This window comes from Aphelocoma coerulescens, chromosome 4 (assembly GCF_041296385.1).
Source record: "Aphelocoma coerulescens isolate FSJ_1873_10779 chromosome 4, UR_Acoe_1.0, whole genome shotgun sequence".
NCBI lineage: Eukaryota > Metazoa > Chordata > Aves > Passeriformes > Corvidae > Aphelocoma > Aphelocoma coerulescens.
Window position 1 is genome coordinate 77,727,422 of NC_091017.1, and position 26,208 is coordinate 77,753,629.

General features: G+C 49.4%; 1 protein-coding gene across 2 annotated transcripts in view; it reads right to left on the bottom strand.

Moving 5' to 3' along the window:
* The window catches only part of ZNF638 (zinc finger protein 638), a 91,969-nt gene that overhangs the window by 41,769 nt on the left and 23,992 nt on the right, over positions 1 to 26,208 (bottom strand). For both annotated transcript variants that reach the window (XM_069014832.1, XM_069014831.1), the window contains 9 exons: positions 25,704 to 26,023; positions 19,909 to 20,237; positions 13,853 to 13,999; positions 10,803 to 10,934; positions 6,766 to 6,824; positions 6,606 to 6,649; positions 4,364 to 4,435; positions 2,355 to 2,570; positions 126 to 175 (listed from right to left, as the gene is read on the bottom strand). In XM_069014832.1, coding sequence (XP_068870933.1) covers positions 126 to 175; positions 2,355 to 2,570; positions 4,364 to 4,435; positions 6,606 to 6,649; positions 6,766 to 6,824; positions 10,803 to 10,934; positions 13,853 to 13,999; positions 19,909 to 20,237; positions 25,704 to 26,023 — 1,369 coding nt within the window. The remainder of the gene's footprint in view (positions 1 to 125; positions 176 to 2,354; positions 2,571 to 4,363; positions 4,436 to 6,605; positions 6,650 to 6,765; positions 6,825 to 10,802; positions 10,935 to 13,852; positions 14,000 to 19,908; positions 20,238 to 25,703; positions 26,024 to 26,208) is intronic.

A 26,208-nucleotide genomic window follows, 5' to 3' on the forward strand; every position in this document is an offset into this window, starting at 1 on the left:
AATTCCCAAATTCCCCCCATTCCCCCCATTCCCCAATTCCCACCATTCCCACAATTCCCAAATTCCCACCATTCCCACAATTCCCACCATTCCCAAATTCCCACCATTCCCAAATTCCCACCAACCTTGGCAGCTGCATCCGGGGGTTCCCCGCTCGCTGCGGGCGCCGGAGGCTCTGGAAAAGCGGGAAAAGGAGGAGGTGAATCCTTGGGAACGGCGGGAATTGCGCAGGGATTGGGGGAGGGGCTGCGGGGCCGGGATCCCGGGGAAGGGCCTGGGAATGGAGCAGGGACGGGGCTGGGGAAGGGGAAGGAGGGAAATTGGGAAAAGGGGGGAAAAATAGGGAAAAAGGGGGAAAAAATTGGGAAAAGGGGGGAAAAATTGGGAAAAGGGGGGAAAAAATTGGGAAAAGGGGGGAGAAATTTGGGTAAAAGGTGGGAAAATGGGGGAAAAACATGGGGAAAAGGGGGGAAAAATTGGGAAAATGGGGAAAAACCTTGGGAAAATGGGGAAAAAAACTTGGGAAAATGGGGAAAAAAACTTGGGAAAATGGGGAAAAAAACTTGGGAAAAAGGGGAAAAATTGTGGGAAAAGGGGGGAAAAACTTTCAGAAAATGGGGAAAGCCATGGGAAAAAGGGGGAAAACCTTGGGAAAATGGGGGAAAAAAATTGGGAAAATGGGGAAAAACCATGTGAAAAAGGGGGGAAAATTGGGAAAAGGGGGAAAAACCTTGGGAAAATGGGGGAAAAACATGGGGAAAAGGGGGAAAATATTGGGAAAAGGGGGGAAAAACCTTGGGAAAATGGGGAAAAAGGTGGGAAAATGGGGAAAAATTGGGAAAAGGGGGGAAAAATGGGAAAATGGGGAAAAACATGGGGAAAAGGGGGAAAACACTGGGAAAAGGGGGGAAAAACCTTGGGAAAATGGAGAAAAATTGGGAAAAGGGGGGAAAAACCTTCAGAAAATAGGGAAAAAAACCTTGGGAAAATAGGGAAAAAGGTGGGAAAATGGGGAAAAATTGGGAAAAAGGGGGAAAAATTGTGGGAAAAGGGGGGAGAAATTGTGGGAAAAGGGGGGAAAAACCTTCAGAAAATGGGGAAAGCCATGGGAAAAAGGGGGAAAAAATTGGGAAAAGGGGGAAAAAAAAGTTGAGAAAAATGGGAAAAAAATTGGGAAAAAGAGGGGAAAAACCTTGGGAAAATGGGGAAAAATTGGGAAGAAGGGGGAAAATACCGCGAAAAAGGGGGGAAAACGGGAAGATGGGGAAAAAAGGTGGGAAAAGGGGGGGAAAATGGGGGAAAAATTGGGAAAAGGGGGGAAAAACTGTGGGGAAAAAAACCTTGGGAAAATGGGGAAAAACATGGGAAAAGGGAAAATATTGGGAAAATGGGGAAAAACCTTGGGAAAATGGGGAGAATGTGGGAAAATGGGGAAAATGGGGAAAAATTGGGAAAAGGGGGGAAAAGTTGTGGGAAAAGGGGGGGGGAAACCTTCAGAAAATCAGAAAAAAATGTGGGAAAATAGGGAAAAACATGGGGAAAAGGGGGGAAATATTGGGAAAAGGGGGGAAAGCCTTCAGAAAATGGGGAAAAAAACCTTGGGAAAATGGGGAAAAACACGGGAAAAGGGGGGAAAATGGGAAGATGGGGAAAAAAGGTGGGAAAAGGGGGGGGAAATGGGGGAAAAAACCTTGGGAAAAAGGGGAAAAAGGTGGGAAAATGGGGGAAAAATTGGGAAAAGGGGGGAAAAACTGTGGGAAAAAAACCTTGGGAAAATGGGGAAAAAAACCTTGGGAAAATGGGGAAAAAACCATGGGAAAGTGAGAAAAAATCTCAGGGAAATGGGGGGAAATTTTGGGAAAAAACCTTAGGAAAATGGGGGAAAAAACAGGGAAATGGGGGAAAAATTGCGGAAAAAAATCTTGGGAAAATGGGGGAAAATAGTTGAGAAAAATGGGAAAAAATTGGGAAAAAGCCTTGGGAAAATGGAAATTAAGAACTTTGGGAAAATGGGGAAAAATGGGAAAATGGGAAATGACAGTGGGGAAAAAAGGGGAAAAGAACCTTGAGAAAATGGGGGAAAACATGGGAAAAGAAGTGGTAAAATGGGAGAAAAAGTTGGGAAAATGGGAATGAAAACCCTTGGGAAAATGGGGCAAAAACCTTTGGAAAAAAGGGGAAAAAAACCTCAGGAAAATGGGGGAAAAATACAGGAAAACGGGGAAAAAACGGCGGGAAGACGGGAACCCCCTTTGCTGGAGTTTCCCCTGATCCCCACGTCCCAGGAGCCCTCCCAGGGTGGGATCGGCAGCGCTGGAAGAGCCTCTGGAAAGGGCCGGAATTTCGGGAATTACCCGGCCCTGGCGCGGCCTCAGCGGGCGGCTCCGCGCCGCTCCCGGGATCCGGCCCTGGCCCGGCCGGCTCCGCGCAATTCCCGGCGTCCGACGGCGGCTCCGAGTCCTTCCCGTCCGCGGCCGCAGCTCGGCAATCCCGGGAATTGCGGGAATCTTGGGAATTGCGGGAATCTTGGGAATTGCGGGAGTCTTGGGAAGCCTCGGCCGCACCTTTGGCTGCAGGGACAGACAGCGCGGCCTCGCTTCGGCTCCTCTCGGCTCCTCTCGGCTCCTCCCGGATCCCCTCGGCTCCTCCCGGCTTCTCTCGGTTCCCCCTAGTTCCCCTCGGCTCCTCCCGGCTCCCCTCGGCTCCTCCCCTCGGCTCCTCCCGGCTTCTCTCGGTTCCCCTCGGCTCCTCCCGGCTTCTCTCGGTTCCCCCCGGCTCCTCCCGGCTTCTCTCGGTTCCCCTCGGCTCCTCCCGGCTTCTCTCGGTTCCCCCCGGCTCCTCCCGGCTCCCCCCGGCTCCCCTCGGCTCCTCCCGGATCCCCCCCTCGGCTCCCCCCCTCGGCTCCTCCTGGCTCCCCTCGGCTCCTCCCCTCGGCTCCTCCCGGCTCCCCTCGGCTCCTCCCCCCGGCTCCTCCCGGCTTCTCTCGGTTCCCCCCGGTTCCCCTCGGCTCCTCTCGGCTCCTCCCGGCTCCCCCCGGCTCCTCCCGGATCCCCTCGGCTCCTCCCCTCGGCTCCTCCCGGATCCCCCCGCCTCCTCCCGGCTCCTCCTCTCGGCTCCCCTCGGCTCCTCCCGGCTCCCCTCGGCTCCTCCCGGCTCCCCTCGGCTCCCCTCGGCTCCTCCCGGCTCCCCTCGGCTCCCCTCGGCTCCCCCCCGGCTCCCCTCGGCTCCTCCCGGCTCCCCTCGGCTCCCCTCGGCTCCCCCCCGGCTCCCCTCGGCTCCCCTCGGCTCCCCCCCGGCTCCCCTCGGCTCCTCCCGGCTCCCCTCGGCTCTCCCCGGCTCCTCCCGGATCCCCCCGCCTCCTCCCGGCTCCTCTCGGCTCCCCTCGGCTCCTCCCGGCTCCTCCCGGATCCCCCCGGCTCCCCTCGGCTTCTCTCGGCTCCTCCCGGCTTCCCGAAGCTTTCCCATTATCCCAACTTTTCTTCTCCCATTTTCCCATGGGTTTCTTTCCCGAAGTTTTTAATTCCCAGTTTCCCACTTTTCCCCCCATTTTCCCAAGGGTTTTTCCCAAGTTTTCCCCCATTTCCTGAGGTCTTCCCCATTCTCCCAACTTTCATTGCCCATTTTTTCCCATTTTCCCAAGGTTTTTAATTCCCGTTTTCCCAAGGTTTTTTTCCCTTTCCCCCATTTTCCCCCCCATTTTCCCAAAGTTTTTTCCCATTTCCCCAAGGTTCTTTTCCATTTTTTCCCCATTTTCCCAAGGTTGTTTCCCCAATTTCCCCCCCCATTTTCCCCCCATTTTCCCAAGATTCTTCTTCCATTTTTCCCAGTGTTTTCCCCCCCTTTTCCCAAGGTTCTTTCCCCCATTCCCCCCCCCTATTTTCCCAAGGTTCCCATTCCCATTTTCCCAAGGTTCTTTTCCCATTTTTTCCCCATTTTCCTGAACTTTTTTCCCATTTCCCCCCCATTTTCCCAAGGTTCTTTCCCCATTTTTTCACCCCATTTTCCCATTTTTCCCCCTTTTCCCAAGGTTCTTTTCCCATTTTCCCCCCATCTCCCAAGGTTCCCATTCCCATTTCCCCCCCATTTTCCCAAGGTTCTTCTTCCATTTTTCCCATTTTTCCCAGTGTTTCCCCCCCATTTTCCCATGGTTCTTTCCCCATTTTTTCCCCCCATTTTCCCATTTCCCCCCCATTTTCCCAAGGTTCCCATTCCCATTTTCCATGGTTCTTTCCCCATTTTTTCCCCCCATTTTTTCCCCCCATTTTTCCCCATTTTCCCGAGGTTCTTTCCCCCATTCCCCCCCCCCCCCACATTCCCAGTGTTCCCATTCCCCCTCTCCCCTCCCTTTCCCGTTTTTCCCCACCTGCCGCTCCGGAGCTTTTCCTTCCTTTCCTCTCTCCCGGTGCCGCCGTTTTCTTCCCTTTCTCCTTTTTCCCTGCGAAAAATCCCGGGAAAAGAAAAAAAAAACGGGAATCGGGAAGGGCGCCCCCTAGCGGCTCCGAAGGTCCCGCGAATCGGGAAGGGCGCCCCCTAGCGGCTCCGAAGGTCCCGCGAATAGGGAAGGGCGCCCCCTAGCGGCTCCGAACAGCCCGGGAATCCCAAAGGAAGGGGAAGAGTTCATTAATTAATTAATTAGGCCAATTGGTTGATGAATAGAGCCGGTTAATCGATTAATAGAGCCGGTTAATCGATTAATAGAACTGGTTAATTGATTAGTACACCCGGGAAATTAACTGAGCCGGTTAATTGATTAATAAACCCGGTTAATTGGTTACTAGAGCTGGTTAATTGATTAATAAATCCAGTTAATTGATTAATAGAGCCGGTTAATTGATTAATAGTGCCAGTTAATTGGTTAGTAGTGCCAGTGAATTGATTAATAGAGCCAGTTAATTGGTTAATAGAGCCGGTTAATTGATTAATAGAGCCAATTAATTGGTTAATAGAGCCGGTTAATTGGTTAATAAAGCCAGTTAATTGATTAATAGAGCTGGTTAATTGATTAATAGAGCCGGCTAATTATTAATCCAGCCAGTTAATTGATTAATACACCCGGTTAATTGATTAATACGCCTGGTAAATGGATTAATAGAGCCGGTTAATTGATTAATAGAGCCAGTTAATTGGTTAATAGTGCCAGTGAATTGATTAATACACCCGGTAAATATAATTAATAAAGCCAGTTAATTAGTAGAGCCAGTTAATTGGTTAATACACCTGGTTAATAGATTAATAGAGCCAGTGAATTGATTAATACAGCCGGTAAATTAATTAATAGAACTGGTTAATTGATTAATAGAGCTGGTTAATGGATTAATAGAGCAGATTAATTGGTTAATAGAGCCAATTAATTGATTAATAGAGCCAGTTATTGGTTAATAGAGCCTGTTAATTTATTAATAGAGCTGGTTAATTGATTAATAGAGCCGGTTAATTGATTAATAGAGCCAGTTAATTGGTTAATAGAGCTGGTTAATTGATTAATACACCCGGTAAATTGATTAATAGAACTGGTTAATTAATTAATAGAGCTGGTTAATGGATTAATAGAACCAGTTGATTAATACACCTGGTTAATTGATTAATGGGGCAGTTAATGGATTAATAGAGCCAGTGAATTGATTAATAGAACCAGTTAATTGATTAATAGAGCTGATTAATTGGTTAATAGAGCCGGTTAATTGATTAAGAGATCTGGTTAATTCAATAATAGAGCTGGTTAATTGATTAATATACCCGGTAAATACAATTAATAGAGCCGGTTAATTGATTAATAGAGCCGGTTAATTGATTAATAGAGCCAGTTAATTGGTTAATAGAGCCGGTTAATTGATTAATACACCCGGTTAATTGATTAATACACCCGGTAAATTGATTAATAGAGCTGGTTAATTGATTAATACACCCGGTAAATTGATTAATAAAGTCAATTAAGCACTAAAGGCAATTAATTCGCTCAGGAAAGAATTAAGCCCAGGAATTTTAATGCAAATTATTCCCCATCGAAGGCAATAAATTTGGAACCAATTAGGCCAATTAATTAATTAATAGAGCCGCTTAATTGATTAATAGAGCCGCTTAATTGATTAATACAGGAAATTAAGCAATAAGGGCAATTAATTCGTTCAGGAATAAGTGAAAACCCAGCAATTTTAATGCAAATTATTCCCCATCAAAGGCAATAAATTTGGAACCAATTAGGCCAATTAATTAATTAATAGAGCCGCTTAATTGATTAATAGAGCCGCTTAATTGATTAATAAAGGAAATTAGGCACTAAAGGCAATTAATTCGCTCAGAAAAGAATTAAGCCCAGGAATTTTAATGCAAATTAGTCCCCATCGAGGGCAATAAATTTGGAATCAATTAGGCCAATTAATTAATTAATAGAGCCGGTTAATTGATGAACAGAGCCGCTTAATTAGCTGAGGAAGGAACCGAATCGGTGCCGCTGGAAAGCCCCAAATTTCCCATTAAAAATCCCGGAAGCCAATGGAATGCAGAATTAATAATTAATAACTAATAATTAATGATTAATAACTAATAATTAATAACTAATAATCAATAACTACTAATTAATCACGACTAACGAGCCCCGGCCTCACCTGGCAGGGCTTTGGGCGCTTTGGTGCCGCTGCTCGGAGCTTTCCTGCAGGAGCACAACAAATGTTCATTAATTAACGCCCATTCATTAATTAACCCCCGTGAATTAATCAGCCCCGGCCGGGCCCCGTAATTAGCGCCCCGGCGTTAATTAACTCTCACTTGCTGCTCGCCGGGGCCTTTTTGGGGGTGGCCACTCGTTTCTTCACCGTTTTCTTCAGCTGCGGAGGGGTTAATGATTAATAACAGCCATTAATTATTAATAACGGCCCTACCTGCGGTTCATTAACGGCCCTTAATTATTGCTAATGTAGCCCGGGGGTAATTAAATGAGAGCCCTTCGAGTCTGTTAATGAATGAGAGGGTGGATATCCAAAGGCATGGAAATAGGGCTAATAATGGCTAATAATGACTGCTAATAATCGCTATTAATAACTGCTAATAATCAATAATAATAACTGCTAATAGTGGCTAATAATGACTGCTAGTAGTCACTAATAATGGCTGCTAATAATCACTAATAATAACTGCTAATAATGGCTAATAATGACTGCTAATAATCGCTATTAATAACTGCTAATAATCACTAATAATAACTGCTAATAATGGCTAATAATGACTGCTAATAATCGCTGTTAATAACTGCTAATAATCAATAATAATAACTGCTAATAATCGCTAATAATGACTGCTAGTAGTCACTAATAATGGCTGCTAATAATCACTAATAATAAATAACAATAATCACTAATAATAGCTGCTAATAATCGCTAATAATGACTGCTAATAATCACTAATAATAGCGGCTAATAATCACTAATAATAACTAATAATCGTTAAGAATAACTGCTAGTAATCATCAATAATAACTGCTAATAATCACTAATAACTAATAATCGCTAATAATAACTGCTAATAGTCAATAACTGCTAATAATCACTAATAACTGCTAATAATCACTAATAGTGTTAATAATCACTAATAGTAACTAATAATCGCTAATAATGACTGCTAATAATCATCAATTATAACTACTAATAATTGCTAACAATAACCGCTAGTAATCATTAATAATCACCAATCATAACTGCTAATAATCGCTAATAATAACTGCTAGTAATCACTAATATTCATCAATAAGAACTGCTAATAATCGCTAGTAATGACAGCTAATAATCGCTAATAATGACTGCTAATAATCATCAATAATAACTGCTAATAATCGCTAATAATAACTGCTGGTAATCACTAATATTCATCAATAAGAACTCCTAATAATGGCTAATAATAACTGCTAATAGTCATCAATAATAACTGCTAATAATCACTAATAATAACTGCTAGTAATCTCTAACAATAACTGCTAATAATCATTAATAACTGCTAATAATCACCAATAATTATTAACCATCAATAATAACTGCTAATAATCATTAATAATATCTGTTAATAATCACTAATAATAACTGCTAATTATCACTAATAAATGATCATAATCATTAACAATAACTACTAATAATCATTAGTAATAACTGCCAATAATCATCAATAATAACTGCTAATAATCATCACTAATAACTGCTAATAATCATCAACAATGACAGCTAACACCCATTGATAACTGTTCATAATCGTCACTAATAACTGCTAATAATCATCACTAATAACTGCTAATAATCATCACTAATAACAGGAAATAATGGCCAATAACAACTCTCCAGGCTGCCATCCCCATCCCCATCCCCAGCTCCCATTCCCACTCTCCAGAGCCGCGTTCCCGTTCCCATTCCCATTCCCGTCCCCGTTCCCATTCCCGTTCCCATTCCTGTTCCCATTCCTGTTCCCGTTCCCATTCCCGTTCCCATTCCCGTTCCCATTCCTGTTCCCGTTCCCGTTCCCGTTCCCATTCCCGTTCCCATTCCTGTTCCCATTCCCGTTCCCGTTCCCATTCCTGTTCCCATTCCCGTTCCCATTCCCGTTCCCATTCCCGTTCCCGTCCCCATTCCCATTCCTGTTCCCATCCCCATTCCCATTCCCGTCCCCATTCCCGTTCCCGTTCCCATTCCTGTTCCCATTCCCGTCCCCGTTCCCATTCCCGTTCCCGTCCCCATTCCTGTTCCCATTCCCATCCCCGTTCCCATTCCCGTTCCCATTCCCGTTCCCATTCCCATTCCCATTCCCGTTCCCATTCCTGTTCCCATTCCCATCCCCGTTCCCATTCCTGTTCCCATTCCCATTCCCCATTCCCGTCCCCATTCTCGTTCCTGTCCCCATTCCCGTTTCCATTCCCATTCCCATTCCTGTTCCTGTTCCTGTTCCCATTCCCACTCTCCAGAGCCCCATTCCCGTTCCCATTCCCACTCCTGTTCCTGTTCCCCGTTCCCATTCCCACTCCCAATCCCCATCCCCGTTCCCGTTCCCGTTCCTGTTCCTGTTCCCATCCCCACTCCCATCCCCATTCTCCATTCCCGTTCCCACTCTCCCATTCCCATTCCCTCTCTCTGTGGCTCCCATTCCCGCTCCCACTCCCACTCCCCATTCCCATTCCTGTTCCCATCCCCATCCCCACTCCCATTCCCACTCCCACTCCCGTTCCCACTCCCATTCCCATTTCCCATCCCCATTTCCATTCCCATCCCCGTTCCCATTCCCATTCCCACTCCCATTCCCATCCCCATTCCCGTTCCCATTCCTGTTCCCGTTCCCATTCCTGTTCCCATTCCCATTCCCCATCCCTATTCCCGTTCCCACTCTCCCACTCCATCCCTCTCTCCATTCCCATTCCCATTCCCACTCCCATCCCCACTTCCATCCCCATTCCCATCCCCATCCCCATTCCCATTCCCATTCCCATTCCCAGGCTGCCATTCCTACTCTCCAGAGCCACGTTCCTGTTCCCATTCCCGTCCCTATTCCCTGTCCCTGTTCCCATCCCCATCCCCATTTCCCATTCCCACTCCCATCCCCATCCCCGTTCCCATTCCCCACTCTCGTTCCCACTCCCAATCCCCATTCTTGTTCCCATTCCCAATCCCCATTCCTGTTCCTGTTCCCATTCCCATCCCCGTTCCCATTCCTGTTCCCACTCCCATTCTCGTTCCCATTCCCATTCTCCCACTCCCATCCCCACTTCCATCCCCATCCCCATTCCCATTCCCAGGCTGCCATTCCCACTCTCCAGAGCCGCGTTCCTGTTCCCATTCCCGTCCCTATTCCCTGTCCCTGTCCCCATCCCCATTTCCCATTCCCATCCCCACCCCCATCCCCCATCCCCATCCCCATTCCTGTTCCCACTCCCATTCCCATTCCCACTCTCCCACTCCATCCCTCTCTCCATTCCCAATCCCATTCCCACTCCCATCCCCATCCCCACCCCCATTTCCCATCTCCATTTCCCATCCCCATTCCCATTTCCCACCCCCGTTCCCATTCCCATTCCCATTCCCGTTCCTGTTCCCATTTCCCATCCCCATCCCCATTTCCCATCCCCTTTCCCATCCCCATTTCCCATCCCCATTCCCATCCCCATCCCCATTCCCATTCCCATCCCCATCCCTATTCCCATCCCCATCCCCACTCCCACCCCCATCCCCATTCCCATCCCCATCCCCGTTCCCATTCCCCACTCTCGTTCCCACTCCCAATCCCCATTCCTGTTCCCATTCCCATTCCCGTTCCCATTCCTGTTCCCACTCCCATTCTCGTTCCCATTCCCATTCCCACTCTCCCACTCCCCATTCCCATCCCCATTCCCGTTCCCATTCCCATTCCCAGGCTGCCATTCCCACTCTCCAGAGCCGCGTTCCTGTTCCCATTCCCGTCCCTATTCCCCATCCCCATCCCCATTTCCCACCCCCATCCCCATTCCCATCCCCATTCCCATTTCCCATCCCCATTTCCCACCCCCGTTCCCATTCCCATTCCCATTTCCCATCCCCATTTCCCACCCCCATTCCCATCCCCATTTCCCATCCCCATTCCCATTTCCCATCCCCATTTCCCACCCCCATTCCCATTCCCATTTCCCATCCCCATTCCCATCCCCATTTCCCATTCCCCATTCCCATCCCCATTCCCATTCCCCATCCCCATTTCCCATCCCCATTCCCATCCCCATTTCCCATTTCCCATCCCCACCCCCATTTCCCACCCCCATTTCCCACCCCCGTTCCCGTTCCCGTTCCCGTTCCCGTTCCCACCTGCCCGGATCCCGCTCGGGGTCTCTCGGCGACGCTGATCCGGATCCGTTTCCCGTTGAGCAGCACCGGCGCCGTCTCCCCGAATTTGACGGCGGCCATCACGGCCTCCTTGTAGTTCATCTCCAGGTAGGCCTGGGAGCGCCGGAATTCCCAGATTTCCCGGAATTCCCGGAATTCCGCGGGGTTTTGTGGTGTGGGAAAAGGGCGGAGGTGGAGGTTGGTAAATGGGGGGGGGGGGGGGGGTTTGGGGAGGTGGTGGAGAGGGTGAGAGTGGGGAGGGAATAAAGGGGGGAAAGGGGGAAAAAGGGGGAAAAAAGGGGGAGAAAAAGGGGGAAAAAAGGGGAAAAAGGGGAAAAAAGGGGAAAAAAGGGGGAGAAAAAGGGGGGAAAAGGGGGGAAAAGGGGGGAAAAAGGGGGAAAAGGGGAAAAAAGGGGAAAAAAGGGGGAGAAAAGGGGGGAAAAGGGGGGAAAAAGGGGGGAAAAAGGGGGAAAAAGGGGGAAAAAGGGGGAAAAGGGGAAAAAAGGGGAAAAAAGGGGGAGAAAAAGGGGGGAAAAGGGGGGAAAAAGGGGGAAAAAGGGGGAAAAAGGGGGAAAAAGGGGGAGAAAAAGGGGGAAAAAGGGGGAGAAAAAGGGGGAAAAAGGGGGGGAAAGGGGGAAAGATGGGGGAAAGAAGGGGGAGAAAAAGGGGGAAAAAAGGGGGGGGAAAAAGGGGGAAAAAAGGGGAGAATAAAGGGGGGAAAAGGGGGAGAAAAGGGGGGGAAATAGGGGGAAAGGGGGGGAAAAGGGGGGAAAAGGGGGGAAAAGGGGGGAAAAGGGGGGAAAAGGGGGGAAAAAGAGGGAAAAAGAGGGAAAAAGAGGGAAAAAGAGAGAAAAAGAGGGAAAAAGAGGGAAAAAGAGGGAAAAAGGGGGAAAAAGGGAGAAAAAGGGAGAAAAAGGGAGAAAAAGGGAGAAAAAGGGAGAAAAAGGGGGAAAAAGGGGGAAAAAGGGGAAAAAGGGGAAAAAGGGGGAAAAAGGGGAAAAGGGGGGAAAAGGGGGGAAAAGGGGGAAAAGGGGGAAAGGGAAAAAGGGAAAAAGAGGGGGGGAAAAGGGGAGAAAAAGGGAGAAAAAAGGGGGGGAAGGGAAAAGGGGGGAAAAGGGAAATAAAGGAAAAAAGGGGGAAAAGGGAAAAAGGGGAAAAAAGGGAAAAAGGGGAAAAAGGGGAAAAGGGAAAAAGGGAAAAAGGGAAAAAGGGGAAAAAGGGGAAAAAGAGGAAAAAGGAAAAAAGGGAAAAAAGCAAAAAAAGGGAAAAAGCAAAAAAAGGGAAAAGGGGGAATAATGGAAAAGGGGAGAAAAAAGGGGCAGAAACGAGAAAAAAGGGGAGAAAAAAGGGAGGAAAAGGGGAAAAAAGAGGAAAAAAGAGGGGAAGATGGGAAAAAGGGAAGGGAAAAAGGAAGGGGAAAAGGGGGGGAAAGAAGGAAACAAGGGGGAAAAGAGAAGGAAGAAAAAAGAGGGAAAAGAGGGAAAATGGAGAAAAGTGAAAGGGAAAAAGGGAAGGGAAAGGGAAAAAGGGAAGGAAAAAAGAGGAGAAAGGGGAAAAGAGGGGAAAAAGAGGGGAAAAAGAGGGGGAAAGGGGGGGAAAGGGGGGAAAAAGGGGGGAAAAAGGGGGGAAAAAGGGGGAAAGGGGGGGAAAGGGGGGAAAAAGGGGGGAAAAAGGGGGGAAAAAGGGGGAAAGGGGGGGAAGGGGGGGAAGAGGGGAAAAGAGGGGAAAAAGAGGGGAAAAAGAGGGGAAATGGGGAAAGGAAAAAGGGAAAAGGAGAGGAAAAAGAGGGGGGGAAAGGGGAGAAAAAGGGAGAAAGAAGGGGGGGAAGGGAAAAGGGGGGAAAAGGGAAATAAAGGAAAAAAGGGAAAAAGGGGAAAAGGGGAAAAAGGGGGAAAAGGGGAAAAAGGGGAAAAGGGAAAAAGGGGAAAAGGGGAAAAAGGGGAAAAGGGGAAAAGGGGGAAAAGGGAAAAAGGGGAAAAAGGGAAAAAGGGGAAAAGGGAAAAAGGGGAAAAAGGGAAAAAGGGGAAAAGGGAAAAAGGGGAAAAAGGGGGAAAAGGGGGAAAAGGGGAAAGGCGAAAAAAGCGAAAAAAGGGAAAAGGAGGAATAACGGAAAAGGGGAGAAAAAAGCAACAGGAAACGGGGAAAAAAGAGGAAAAAAAAGAGGAAGAAAAAAAGTGTAAAAAACCAGTTAAAAAAACAGGAGAGGGGAAAAAAGGGGAAAAAAAGGGGGAAAAAAGGGGGGAAAAAAGGGGGGGGAAGGGGGGGAAAGGGGGGAAAAAGGGGGGAAAAGAGGGGGAAAAGAGGGGAAAAGAGGGGAAATGGGGAAAGGGAAAAAGGGAAAAAGAGGGGGGGAAAAGGGGAGAAAAAGGGAGAAAAAAGGGGGGGAAGGGAAAAGGGGGGAAAAGGGAAATAAAGGAAAAAAGGGAAAAAAGGGAAAAAGGGAAAAAAGGGGAAAAGGCGAAAAAGGGGAAAAAGGGGAAAAAGGGGAAAAGGGGAAAAGGGAAAAAAGGGGAAAAAGGGGAAAAGGGAAAAAGGGAAAAAAGGGAAAAAGGGAAAAAGCAAAAAAAGGGAAAAGGGGGAATAACGGAAAAGGGGAGAAAAAAGCAACAGGAAACGGGGAAAAAAGAGGAAAAAAAAGAGGAAGAAAAAAAGTGTAAAAAAACAGTTAAAAAAACAGGAGAGGGGAAAAAAGGGGAAAAAAGGGGGGAAAAAGGGGGAAAAAAGGGGGAGAAAAAAGGGGGGAAAAAAGGGGGGGAAGGGGGGGAAAGGGGGGAAAAAGGGGGGAAAAGAGGGGAAAAAGAGGGGAAAAAGAGGGGAAAAAGAGGGGAAAAAGGGGGGAAAAAGAGGGGAAAAAGGGGGGAAAAAGAGGGGAAAAAGAGGGGAAAAAGAGGGGAAAAAAGAGATTTATCCATCCAAAATCCCAGCATTTGGAGTGGGAAAGGAGCTGGATCGGCCTTTGCAGGCAGTGCCGGGTGGGATTTTTGGGAAGTTTTTCCCATTCCCAGCTTTTTTTTGCCCAGGGCTGGGCTCACCTCGTTGCGGGAGCGCAGCACGATGAGGTCGCTGACTTTTCCGAAGGGTTGGACGATTTTTTTGATGTCCTGGTCGGAAAATCCCTGGTCGGGTAAATCGGAGAGGTGCAGCACGGTGCCACAGCTGAGCAGGTCCTCCCGGAGCAGCTGGGAACAACAGGGCAAGGAGGAATTCCTGAGGGGAGGATGGAGCAGTGGGGAGGGGTGGGATGGGGGGGGAAAAGGGGGGAAAAAAGGGGAGGGAAAGGAGGGAAAAAGGGGGGAAAAAGGGGGGAATAAAGGGGGGAAAAAGGAGGGAAAAAGGGGGGGAAAAAGGGGGGAAAAAAGGGGGAGAAAAAGGGGGGAAAAAAGGGGAAGAAAGGGGGGAAAAGGGGGGGAAAAGGGGGGGAAAAGGGAGGTAAAAGGGAGGGAAAAGGGGGGAAAAGGGGGGGAAAGGGAGGAAATTGGGAATGAGAGGAAAAAAGGGGGAAAAGGGGAGAAAAAGGGGAAAAAGGGGGGAAAAGGGGGGGGAAAGGGGGGAAAAGGGGGGAAAAAGGGGGAAAAAGGGGGGGAAAAGGGGGGGAAAAAGGGGGGGAAAAAGGGGGGGAAAAAGGGGGGAATAAAGGGGGGAATAAAGGGGGGAAAAGGGAGGAAAAAGGGGGGAAAAAGGGGGAGGGAAAGGAGGAGAAGGGGGAGAAGGGGGGAAAAGGGGGGGGAAAGGGGGGGGAAGGGGGAAAAGGGGGAAAAGGGGGAAAGAGGGGGAAAAAGGAGGGAAAAAGGGGGGGGAAAGGGGGGGAAAGGGGGAAAGAGGGGGAAAAAGGAGGGAAAAAGGGGGGGAAGGGGGGAAAAAGGGGGGAAAAAAGGGGGGAAAAAGGGGGGGAAAAGGGAGGAAAAAGGGAGGGAAAAGGGGGGGGAAAGGGGGGAAAAGGGGGAAAAAAGAGGGAAAAAGGGGGGGAAAAGGGGGGGAAAGGGGGGGAAAGGGAGGAAATTGGGAATGAGAGGAAAAAAGGGGGAAAAGGGGAGAAAAAGGGGAAAAAGGGGGGAAAAGGGGGGGGAAAGGGGGGAAAAGGGGGGAAAAAGGGGGGGAAAAAGGGGGGGGAAAAGGGGGGGGAAAGGGGGGGGGAAAGGGGGGAAAAGGGAGGAAAAGGGGGGAAAAGGGGGGGAGGGGGGGAAAGGGGGGAAAAAGGGGGGAATAAAGGGAGGAATAAAGGGGGGAAAAGGGGGAAGAAAGGGAGGGGAAATGGGGGGGAAAAGGGGGGGGAAAAGGGGGGGGAAAAGGGGGGGGAAAAGGAGGGAAAAGGGGGGAAAAAGGGGGGGAAAAGGGGGGGAAAAGGGGGGAAAAAGGGGGGAAAAGGGGAGGGAAAAGGGAGGGAAAAGGGAGGGAAAAAGGGGGGAAAAAGGACGGAAAAAGAAGGGGGAAAAGGGGGGGAAAAGGGGGAAAAAGGGGGAAAAAGGGGGAAAAAGGGGGAAGAAAAAGGGGGAAAGGAAAAGGGGGAAAAGGGGAAAAAAAGGGGAAAAAGGGGAAAAGCGGGGAAAAGGGAGAAAAAGGGGGAAAAAGTGGGGAAAAAGGGGGAAGAAAGGGGGAAGAAAGGGGGAAAAAGGGGGGGAAAAGGGGGAGAAAGGGGGGGAAGGGAGGAAGAAAAAGGGGGAAAGGAAAAGGGGGAAAAGGAGGAAAAAGGGGGAAAGAGGGGGAAAAGGGGGGGAAAAGGGGGGAAAGGGGGGAAAAGGGGGGGAAAGGGGGGGGGGAAGGGGTGGAAAAGGGGGGAAGGGGGGAAAGTAGAAAAAATGGGAAAAAGGGGAAAAGGGGAAAAAAGAGGGAGAAGGGGGAAAAAGGGGGAAAAAGGGGGAAAAAGGGGGAAAAAGGGGGAAAAGGGGGAAAAGGGGGAAAAGGGGGAAAAGGGGGAAAAGGGGGAAAAGGGGGGGAAAAGGGGGGGAAAAGGAGGGAAAAAGGGGGGGGAAAAAGGGGGGGGAAAAGGGGGGGAAAAAGGGGGGTAAAAAGGGGGGGAAAAGGGGGGAAAAGGGGGGAAAAAGGGGGGGAAAAGGGGGCGAAAAGGGGGGAAAAGGGAGGGAAAAGGGGGGAAAAGGGGGGAAAAGGGGGGAAAAGGGGGGAAAAGGGGGGAAGGGGAGAAAGGGGGGGATGGGGGGGAGGGGTGGGAATGGAGGGGGAGGGGAGGGGGGAAAGGGGGAGGGGGGAAGGGGGGGAAGGAGGGGAAAAAGGGGGGAAAGGAAAAGGAAAAGGGGGAAAAGGAGAAAAAAAGGGGAAAAAGTGGGAAAAAGGGGGGGAAAAGGGGGGGAAAGGGGGGGGAAAGGGGGGGGAAAGGGGGGAATAAAGGGGGGAATAAAGGGGGGAATAAAGGGGGGAATAAAGGGGGGGAAAAGGGGGGAAAGGGGGGAAAAAGGGGGGAAAAAAGGGGAGGGAAAGGAGGGAAAAAGGGGGGAAAAAGGGGGGAATAAAAGGGGGAAAAAGGGGGAAAAAGGGGGAAAAAGGGGGAAAAAGGGGGAAAAAGGGGGAAAAGGGGAAAAAAGGGGGGGAAAAAGGGGGAAGAAAGGGGGAAAAGGGAGGGAAAAGGGAGGGAAAAAGGGGGGAAAAGGGGGGGAAAAGGGGGAAAAAGGGAAAGAAAAGGGGGAAAAGGGGGGAAAAGGGGGGAAAAGGGGGGGAAGGGGGGGAAAGGGGGGGAAAAAGGGGGGGAAAAGGGGGGGAAAAGGGGGGGAAAGGGGGGGAAAGGGGGGGAAAGGGGGGGAAAGGGGGGAAGGGGGAAAAAGGGGGGAAGGGAGGAAGAAAAAGGGGGAAAGGAAAAGGGGGAAAAGGGGAAAAAAGGGAGGAAAAGGGGGAAAAAAGGGGGGGAAAAGGGGGGGGAAGAATAAGGGGGAAAGGAAAAGAAAAAGGGGGGAAAAAGGGGGAAAAGGGGGGAAAAAGGGGGGAAAAAGGGGGGGAAGGGGGGAAAAAGGGGGGAGAAAGCGGGACAAAGGGGGGAATAAAGGGGGGAATAAAGGGGGGAATAAAGGGGGGAAAAGGGGGGGAAAGGGAGAAAAAAGGGGGAAGAAAGGGGAAAAAGGGGGGGAAAGGGGGGGAAAAAGGGGGGGAAAAGGGGGGGAGAGGGGGGGAAAGGGGGGGAAAGGGGGGGGAAAGGGGGGGAAAGGGAGGAAATTGGGAATGAGAGGAAAAAAAGGGGGAAAAGGGGAGAAAAAGGGGGGGAAAAAAGGGGGAAAAAGGGGGGAAAAGGGGGAGAAAGGGGGGGAAGGGAGGAAGAAAAAGGGGGAAAGGAAAAGGGGGAAAAGGGGAAAAAGGGGGGGGAAAGGGGGGGGAAGGGGGAAGAATAAGGGGGAAAGGAAAAGAAAAAGGGGGGGAAAAAAGGGGGAAAAGGGAAAAAGGCGGAAAAAGGGGAGAAAAGGAGGGAAAAGAAGGGGGAAAAGGGGGGAAGGGGGGAAAGGGGGGGAAAGGGGGGGGAAGGGGGGGGAAGGGGGGGAAAGGGGGGAAAAGGGGGGGAAAAATAGGGGAAAAGGGGGGAAAAGGGGGGGGGAAGGGGGGAAAAAGGACGGAAAAAGAAGGGGGAAAAGGGGGGGAAAGGGGGGGAAAAAAGGGGGAGAAAGGGGGAAAAAGGGGGGAAAGGGGGGGAAGGGGGGGGAAGGGGGGGGAAGAAAGGGGGGGAAGGGAGGAAGAAAAGGGGGAAAGGAAAAGAAAAAGGGGGAAAAAAGGGGGAAAAGGGGGAAAGAGGGGGGAGAAAAAGGGGGAAAGGAAAAGGGGGAAAAGGGGAAAAAAGGGGAAAGAAGGGGGGAAAAAGGAGGAAAAAGGGGGAAAGAGGGGGAAAGAGGGGGGGATAAAGGGAGGAAAAAGGGGGGAAAAAGGGGGGAAAAGGGGGGAAAAGGGGGAAAAAGGGGGAAAAAGGGAAGAAAAAGGGGGGAAGAAAAAGGGGGAAAAGGGGAAAAAAAGGGGAAACAGGGGAAAAGGGGGGAAAAGGGGGGAAAAAGGGGGGGAAAAGGGGGGGAAGGGAGGAAGAAAAAGGGGGAAAGGAAAAGGGGGAAAAGGGGAAAAAAAGGGGGGGAAGGGGGGGGAAGGGGGAAGAATAAGGGGGAAAGGAAAAGAAAAAGGGGGAAAAAAGGGGGAAAAGGGGGAAAAAGGCGGAAAAAGGGGGGAAAAGGAGGGAAAAAGAAGGGGGAAAAGGGGGGGAAAGGGGGGGAAAAAAGGGGGGAACAAAGGGGGAAAAGGGGGGAAAAAGGGGGAGAAGGGGGGAAAAGGGGGGAAAAAGGGGGAAAAAGGGGAAAAAGGGGGAAAAAGGGGGAAAAGGGGGGAAAAGGGGGGGAAAAGGGGGGGAAAAGGGAGAAAAAGGGGGAAAGGAAAAGGGGGAAAAGGGGAAAAAAAGGGGAAAAAGGGGAAAAGGGGGGGAAAGGGGGAAAAAGGGGAGAAAGGTGGGAAAAAGGGGGGAAAAAAGGGGAGGGAAAGGAGGGAAAAAGGGGGGAAAAGGGGGAAAAGGGGGAAAAAGGGGGGAGAAGGGGGAAAAAGGGGGGAGAAGGGGGAAAAAGGGGGGAAAAAGGGGGAAAAAGGGGGGAAAAAGGGGGGAAAAAGGGGGGAAGAGGGGGAAAAGGGGGAAAAGGGGGGGAAGGGGGGGAAAGGGGGGGAAAGGGGGGAAGAAAAAGGGGGAAAGGAAAAAAAGGGGGAAAGGAAAAGGGGGAAAAGGGGAAAAAAAGGGGAAAGAAGGGGAAAAAAGGAGGAAAGAGGAGGAAAGCAGAGGAAAGCGGGGGAAAGAGGGGGGCAAAAGGGGGGCAAAAGGGGGAGAAGGGGGGAAGGGGGGGAAAAGGGAGGGAAAAAGGGGGGAAAAGGGGGGAAAAGGGGGGGAAAAGGGGGGGAAAGGGGGGGAAAAGGGGGGGAAAAGGGGGGAAAAAGGGGGGAAAAAGGGGGGAAAAAGGGGGGAAGGAAAAGGGGGGAAGGAAAAGGGGGAAAAGGGGAAAAAAAGGGGAAAAAGGGGAAAAGGGGGGAAAAGGGAGAAAAAGGGGGAAAAAGGGGGAAAAAAGGGGGAAGAAAGGGGGAAAAAGGGGGGGAAAAGGGGGGGAAAAGGGGGAGAAAAGGGGAGAAAGGGGGGGAAGGGGGGGAAGGGAGGAAGAAAAAGGGGGAAAGGAAAAGGGGGAAAAGGAGGAAAAAGGGGGAAAGAGGGGGAAAAGGGGGGGGAAAGGGGGGAAAAAGGGGGAAGGGGGGAAAGTAGAAAAAATGGGAAAAAGGGGAAAAGGGGAAAAAAGAGGGAGAAGGGGAAAAAGGGGGAAAAAGGAGAAAAAGGGGAAAAAGGGGAAAAAGGGGAAAAAGGGGAAAAAGGGGAAAAAGGGGAAAAAGGGGAAAAAGGGGGAGAAAGGGGGAGAAAGGGGGAGAAAGGGGGAGAAAGGGGGAACAAGGGGGAACAAGGGGGAACAAGGGGGAACAAATGGGGAAAAAGGGGGAAAAAGGGGAATGAGGGGAAGAAAAAGAGGAAATGGGGAAAAAGGGGGAAAAAAGAGGGAAAGGGGGGAAAAAAGGGGGAAAGAGGGAGGAAAAAGGGAGGGAAAGGAGGAGAAGGGGGGGGAAGGGGGGGAAAGGAGGGAAAAGGGAGGGAAAAGGGAGGGAAAGGGGGAAAAAAGAAGAAAAAAGGGGGAAAAAGGGGGGGAATGAGGGGAAAAGGGGGAAAAGGGGGAAAAAGGGGAAAAAAGGGGAATGAGGGGAAGAAAAGGAGGAAAGGGGGAAAAAGGGGGAAAAAAGAGGGAAAGGGGGGGAAAAGGGAGGGAAAAGGGAGGAAAAAGGGAGGAAAAACTGAGGAAAAAGGGAGGAAAAAGGGAGGAAAAAGGGAGGAAAAAGGGAGGAAAAAGGAGGGAAAAAGGAGGGAAAAAGGAGGGAAAAAGGAGGAAGAAAAAAAGAGCGAAAAAACCAAAGGGGAAACCGGGAAAAGGCGAAAAAGCCGAATAAACCTTGAAGGCGTCTCTCCCAAACCCATCCCCATCCCATAATTCCTCGATCCTCACCTGCAGCCAGCAGGGAAGGAGCAGCAGCAAGGATTTCCCGGGGGTAAATCCCAAAGAAAAGCTGGAAAAGGGCAGGAATTGGAGCAGGAACTCACCCTGTTGTAGGAAACGGGATGAGCTTTGCTGCTTCCCGCTGCCGGATCCTCCTCCTTTTCCAGCTCTTTTTTCCCCTCATCAGCTTTGGAAGAGGAGGAGCTGGGCTTTGATAGGGCTGCTCCATCTTTTTTGGCAAGTTTGGGAGTCGAAGTGGTTTTGAAAATCTTCTTGGAATTCCCAGGAGTTCTGCTTTGGGTTCCGTGGGATTGGGATTTGCTGGAAGCCAGCGATTCCTGCACGGCCGCCTGAAGGGATTTGTGTTTCTTGAACTCAGCCAGGAATCCCGGCCCTAAAGTTTTCATCACGGCTTCCAGAGCTGCTTTCCTGTCTGAAAAAGGGGAAAAAAACACCTCAATAACAATAAGCCACACGTAGGGAGGGGTTGGGTTTTTCCTGGATGGAAAAACTATAGGGGGGATAAAGGGGGAAGAGGGGAATAAAGGATAAAAGGGGGAAAAGGGGGGTAAGGGAAAAGGGGAGAAAAAGGAGGTAGGAAATGGGGGAAAAGGGAGGGGAAAAGAGGAGGGAAAAGGGGAGAAAAAAGAGGCAGGAAATGGGGAAAAAAGGGAGGGAAAAGGGGAGAAAAAAGAGGCAGGAAATGGGGAAAAAAGGGAGGGAAAAAGAGGAGGGAAAAAGAGGAGGGAAAAGGGGAGAAAAAGGCAGTAGGAAATGGGGAAAAAGGGAGGGAAAAAGGGGAGAAAAAAGAGGCAGGAAATGGGAAAAAAGGGAGGGAAAAAGAGGAGGGAAAAGGGGAGAAAAAAGAGGCAGGAAATGGGGAAAAAGGGAGGGAAAAGAGGAGGGAAAAGGGGAGAAAAAAGAGGCAGGAAATGGGAAAAAAGGGAGGGAAAAAGAGGAGAAAGAAGAGGCAGGAAATGGGGAAAAAGGGAGGGAAAAAGAGGAGGGAAAAGGGGAGAAAAAAGAGGCAGGAAATGGGGAAAAAGGGAGGGAAAAAGGGGAGGGAAAAGGGGAGAAAAAAGAGGCAGGAAATGGGAAAAAAGGGAGGGAAAAAGAGGAGGGAAAAGGGGAGAAAAAAGAGGCAGGAAATGGGGAAAAAGGGAGGGAAAAAGGGGAGGGAAAAGGGGAGAAAAAAGAGGCAGGAAATGGGAAAAAAGGGAGGGAAAAGGGGAGAAAAAAGAGGGAGGAAATGGGAAAAAAGGGAGGGGAAAAGGGGAGAAAAAAGAGGGAGGAAATGGGAAAAAAGGGAGGAAAAAGAGGAGGGAAAAGGGGAGAAAAAAGAGGCAGGAAATGGGAAAAAAAGGGAGGGGAAAAGGGGAGAAAAAAGAGGCAGGAAATGGGCAAAAAGGGAGGGAAAAAGAGGAGGGAAAAGAGGAGTAAAAAGAGGCAGGAAATGGGAAAAAAGGGAGGGAAAAGAGGAGGGAAAAGGGGAGAAAAAAGAGGCAGGAAATGGGAAAAAAAGGGAGGGAAAAAGAGGAGGGAAAAGGGGAGAAAAAAAGAGGCAGGAAATGGGAAAAAAGGGAGGAAAAAGAGGAGGGAAAAGGGGAGAAAAAAGAGGCAGGAAATGGGAAAAAAGGGAGGGAAAAAGAGGAGGGAAAAGGGGAGAAAAAAGAGGCAGGAAATGGGGAAAAAAGGGAGGGAAAAAGAGGAGGGAAAAGGGGAGAAAAAGGAGGCAGGAAATGGGAAAAAAGGGAGGGAAAAAGGGGAGAAAAAAGAGGCAGGAAATGGGAAAAAAGGGAGGGAAAAAATAGAGGGAAAAAGAGGAGGGAAAAGAGGCAGGAAATGGGAAAAAAGGGAGGGAAAAAGGGGAGAAAAAAGAGGCAGGAAATGGGAAAAAAAGGGAGGGAAAAAGAGGAGGGAAAAGGGGAGAAAAAAGAGGCAGGAAATGGGAAAAAAGGGAGGGAAAAAAGGGAGGGAAAAAGGGGAGAAAAAAGAGGCAGGAAATGGGAAAAAAGGGAGGGAAAAAGAAGAGGAAAAAAGAGGCAGGAAATGGGAAAAAAGGGAGGGAAAAAGAGGAGAAAAAAGAGGCAGGAAACGGGAAAAAAGGGAGGGAAAAAGAGGAGGGAAAAGGGGAGAAAAAAGAGGCAGGAAATGGGGAAAAAAGGGAGGGGAAAAGGGGAGAAAAAAGAGGCAGGAAATGGGAAAAAAAGGGAGGGAAAAGAGGAGGGAAAAGAGGCAGGAAATGGGAAAAAAGGGAGGGAAAAGGGGAGAAAAAAGAGGCAGGAAATGGGAAAAAAGGGAGGGAAAAGGGGAGAAAAAAGAGGCAGGAAATGGGAAAAAAGGGATGGGAAAAAGAGGAGGGAAAAGGGGAGAAAAAGGAGGCAGGAAATGGGAAAAAAGGGAGGGGAAAAGAGGGGGGAAAAGGGGAAAAAAAGAGGAGGGAAATGGGAAAAAAGGGATGGGAAAAAGAGGAGGGAAAAGGGGAGAAAAAAGAGGCAGGAAATAGGAAAAAAAGGGAGGGGAAAAGGGGAGAAAAAAGAGGCAGGAAATGGGAAAAAAAGGGAGGGGAAAAGGGGAGAAAAAAGAGGCAGGAAATGGGAAAAAAAGGGAGGGAAAAGAGGAGGGAAAAGGGGAGAAAAAAGAGGCAGGAAATGGGAAAAAAGGGAGGGAAAAGGGGAGAAAAAAGAGGCAGGAAATGGGAAAAAAGGGAGGGAAAAAGAGGAGGGAAAAGAGGCAGGAAATGGGAAAAAAGGGAGGGGAAAAGAGGAGGGAAAAGGGGAGAAAAAAGAGGCAGGAAATGGGGAAAAAGGGAGGGGAAAAGGGGAGGGAAAAGGGGAGAAAAAAGAGGAAGGAAATGGGAAAAAAGGGAGGGAAAAGAGGAGGGAAAAGGGGAGAAAAAAGAGGCAGGAAATGGGAAAAAAGGGAGGGGAAAAGGGGAGAAAAAAGAGGCAGGAAATGGGAAAAAAAGGGAGGGAAAAAGAGGAGGGAAAAGGGGAGAAAAAAGAGGCAGGAAATGGGAAAAAAGGGAGGGAAAAAGAGGAGGGAAAAGGGGAGAAAAAAGAGGCAGGAAATGGGAAAAAAGGGAGGGGAAAAGGGGAGAAAAAAGAGGCAGGAAATGGGAAAAAAAGGGAGGGAAAAAGAGGAGGGAAAAGGGGAGAAAAAAGAGGCAGGAAATGGGAAAAAAGGGAGGGAAAAAGAGGAGGGAAAAGGGGAGAAAAAAGAGGCAGGAAATGGGAAAAAAGGGAGGGGAAAAGGGGAGAAAAAAGAGGCAGGAAATGGGAAAAAAAGGGAGGGAAAAAGAGGAGGGAAAAGGGGAGAAAAAAGAGGCAGGAAATGGGAAAAAAGGGAGGGAAAAAAGGGAGGGAAAAAAGGGAGGGAAAAGGGGAGAAAAAAGAGGCAGGAAATGGGAAAAAAGGGAGGAAAAAGAGAAGGGAAAAGGGGAGAAAAAAGAGGCAGGAAATGGGAAAAAAGGGAGGGAAAAAGAAGAGGAAAAAAGAGGCAGGAAATGGGAAAAAAGGGAGGGAAAAAGAGGAGGGAAATAGGGAGAAAAAAGAGGCAGGAAATGGGAAAAAAGGGAGGGAAAAAGAAGAGAAAAAAGAGGCAGGAAATGGGAAAAAGGGAGGAAAAAGAGGAGGGAAAAGGGGAGAAAAAAGAGGCAGGAAATGGGAAAAAAGGGAGGGAAAAAGAGGAGGGAAAAGGGGAGAAAAAAGAGGCAGAAATGGGAAAAAAGGGAGGGGAAAAGAGGAGGGAAAAGGGGAGAAAAAAGAGGCAGGAAATGGGAAAAAAGGGAGGGGAAAAGGGGAGAAAAAAGAGGCAGGAAATGGGCAAAAAGGGAGGGAAAAAGAGGAGGGAAAAGGGGAGAAAAAAAGAGGTAGGAAATGGGAAAAAAGGGAGGGAAAAAGAGGCAGGAAATGGGAAAAAAGGGAGGGGAAAAGAGGAGGGAAAAGGGGAGAAAAAAGAGGCAGGAAACGGGAAAAAAGGGAGGGGAAAAGAGGAGGGAAAAGGGGAGAAAAAAGAGGCAGGAAATGGGAAAAAAGGGAGGGAAAAAAGAGAAAAAAGAGGCAGGAAATGGGAAAAAAGGGAGGAAAAAGAGGAGAAAAAAGAGGCAGGAAATGGGAAAAAAGGGAGGGAAAAAGAGGAGGGAAAAGAGGAGGGAAAAGAGGCAGGAAATGGGAAAAAAGGGAGGGGAAAAGGGGAGAAAAAAGAGGCAGGAAATGGGAAAAAAGGGAGGGGGAAAGGGGAGAAAAAAGAGGCAGGAAATGGGAAAAAAGGGAGGGGAAAAGAGGAGGGAAAAGGGGAGAAAAAAGAGGCAGGAAATGGGAAAAAAGGGAGGGAAAAAATAGAGGGAAAAAGAGGAGGGAAAAGGGGAGAAAAAAGAGGCAGGAAATGGGAAAAAAGGGAGGGAAAAAGAGGAGGGAAAAGGGGAGAAAAAAGAGGCAGGAAATGGGAAAAAAGGGAGGGAAAAAGAGGAGGGAAAAGGGGAGAAAAAAGAGGCAGGAAATGGGAAAAAAAGGGAGGGAAAAAGAGGAGGGAAAAGGGGAGAAAAAAGAGGCAGGAAATGGGAAAAAAGGGAGGGGAAAAGGGGAGAAAAAATAGGCAGGAAATGGGAAAAAAGGGAGGGGAAAAGGGGAGAAAAAAGAGGCAGGAAATGGGAAAAAAGGGAGGGAAAAAATAGAGGGAAAAAGAAGAGGGAAAAGGGGAGAAAAAGGCAGCAGGAAATGGGGGAAAAGGGAGGGGAAAAGAGGAGGGAAAAGGGGAGAAAAAAGAGGCAGGAAATGGGAAAAAAGGGAGGGGAAAAGGGGAGAAAAAAGAGGCAGGAAATGGGAAAAAGGGAGGGGAAAAGAGGAGGGAAAAGGGGAGAAAAAAGAGGCAGGAAATGGGAAAAAAGGGAGGGAAAAAGAGGAGGGAAAAGGGGAGAAAAAAGAGGCAGGAAATGGGCAAAAAGGGAGGGAAAAAGAGGAGGGAAAAGGGGAGAAAAAAGAGGCAGGAAATGGGAAAAAAGGGAGGGAAAAAGAGGAGGGAAAAGGGGAGAAAAAAGAGGCAGGAAATGGGAAAAAAGGGAGGGGAAAAGAGGAGGGAAAAGGGGAGAAAAAAGAGGCAGGAAATGGGCAAAAAGGGAGGGAAAAAGAGGAGGGAAAAGGGGAGAAAAAAAGAGGCAGGAAATGGGAAAAAAGGGAGGGAAAAAGGGGAGAAAAAAGAGGCAGGAAATGGGAAAAAAGGGAGGGAAAAAGAGGAGAGAAAAGGGGAAGAAAAAAGTGTGAGAAACCAGTTAAAAAACAGGAGGGGGGGAAAAGGGAAAAAAGGGGGAAAAAGGAGATTTATCCATCAAAAATCCCAGAATTTGGAGTGGGAAAGGAGCTGGATTCCCATTTGCAGGCACTGCCAGGTGGGATTTTTGGGAAGTTTTTTTTGGGGGGGGGGTTTTTTTCCCTGCTCTTTCAGCTTCATCACCCACTGCTGGGAAAATCTCACCCGTGAGATCCATAAAAACCCCCAAACCTTGGAAACCTCCAAACCCTTGGAAAAAAGGGGGAAAAAAATCCCAATGGTGCCTTGTTTTCTATGGAAAAAAAAGCGGGAATTTCTTTGGGATTGTGCTCCTGGCTTGCTAAAAAATACCCAGAGGTACTTCCCAGCTCAAATCCTTCTCCCAAATCCTGCCTTCCTTGGCTGCTTGAATTATTCCTTAACAAAATCCCTGACTGCTGCCTTGCTACGGAGAACACTTCTTGGCTCATTCCCAATTTTTATCCAATCCTTCCCAAAAAAAAAACAAAAAAACCCCCCTTCTCACCAATCCATTCCCTGCTCATTCCCCACTGGGATTTCCCATCCTGAAAACCCAAAACCCCCCCCAAAAAAAGGAGAAAAAAACCAAACCCTTTGGGAATTACGTGACCTTGGGAGCGGCTGGATCGACGGGAAGAGCGGTCGGTGCTGGATGATCTCCGAGGTCTGGGACTGGATCTCAGGAGATTCCTGGAACGTTGTGGGGATCTGGATCTGTGCCTGGGGCTGAGCCTTCGGATGGAACGGGGGCTACGGCTCCGGGGCCTTCGGAATCTGCCGGGACTGCGGGATCGGGAGCGGTAACGGTGCAGGGCGGAGCCGGAAGCTCCGGAGCCTCTGGAGATGTTGGGGCGGGAATGTCTCCGGTTGGGGCTGGAGGAACTGGAACGGTGTTTGGGGGTTCGGTTCTCCTTCCTGTCGCCGGCATTCCTGAGGGGGAGGAAAAAAAAAAAAAAGGGATGGGTGGGGGGATAGGAAGGAATGGTTGGGAGAAGTGGGAATGGTGGGGTTGGAGAGGGGGAAAATGAAGGGAGATGTTGGGAGGGGTTTGTGGGGTTTAAAGGGGTGTTGGGAGAGCTGGAGGAGGGGTTTGGGATATGGGGGGAGACTCGGGG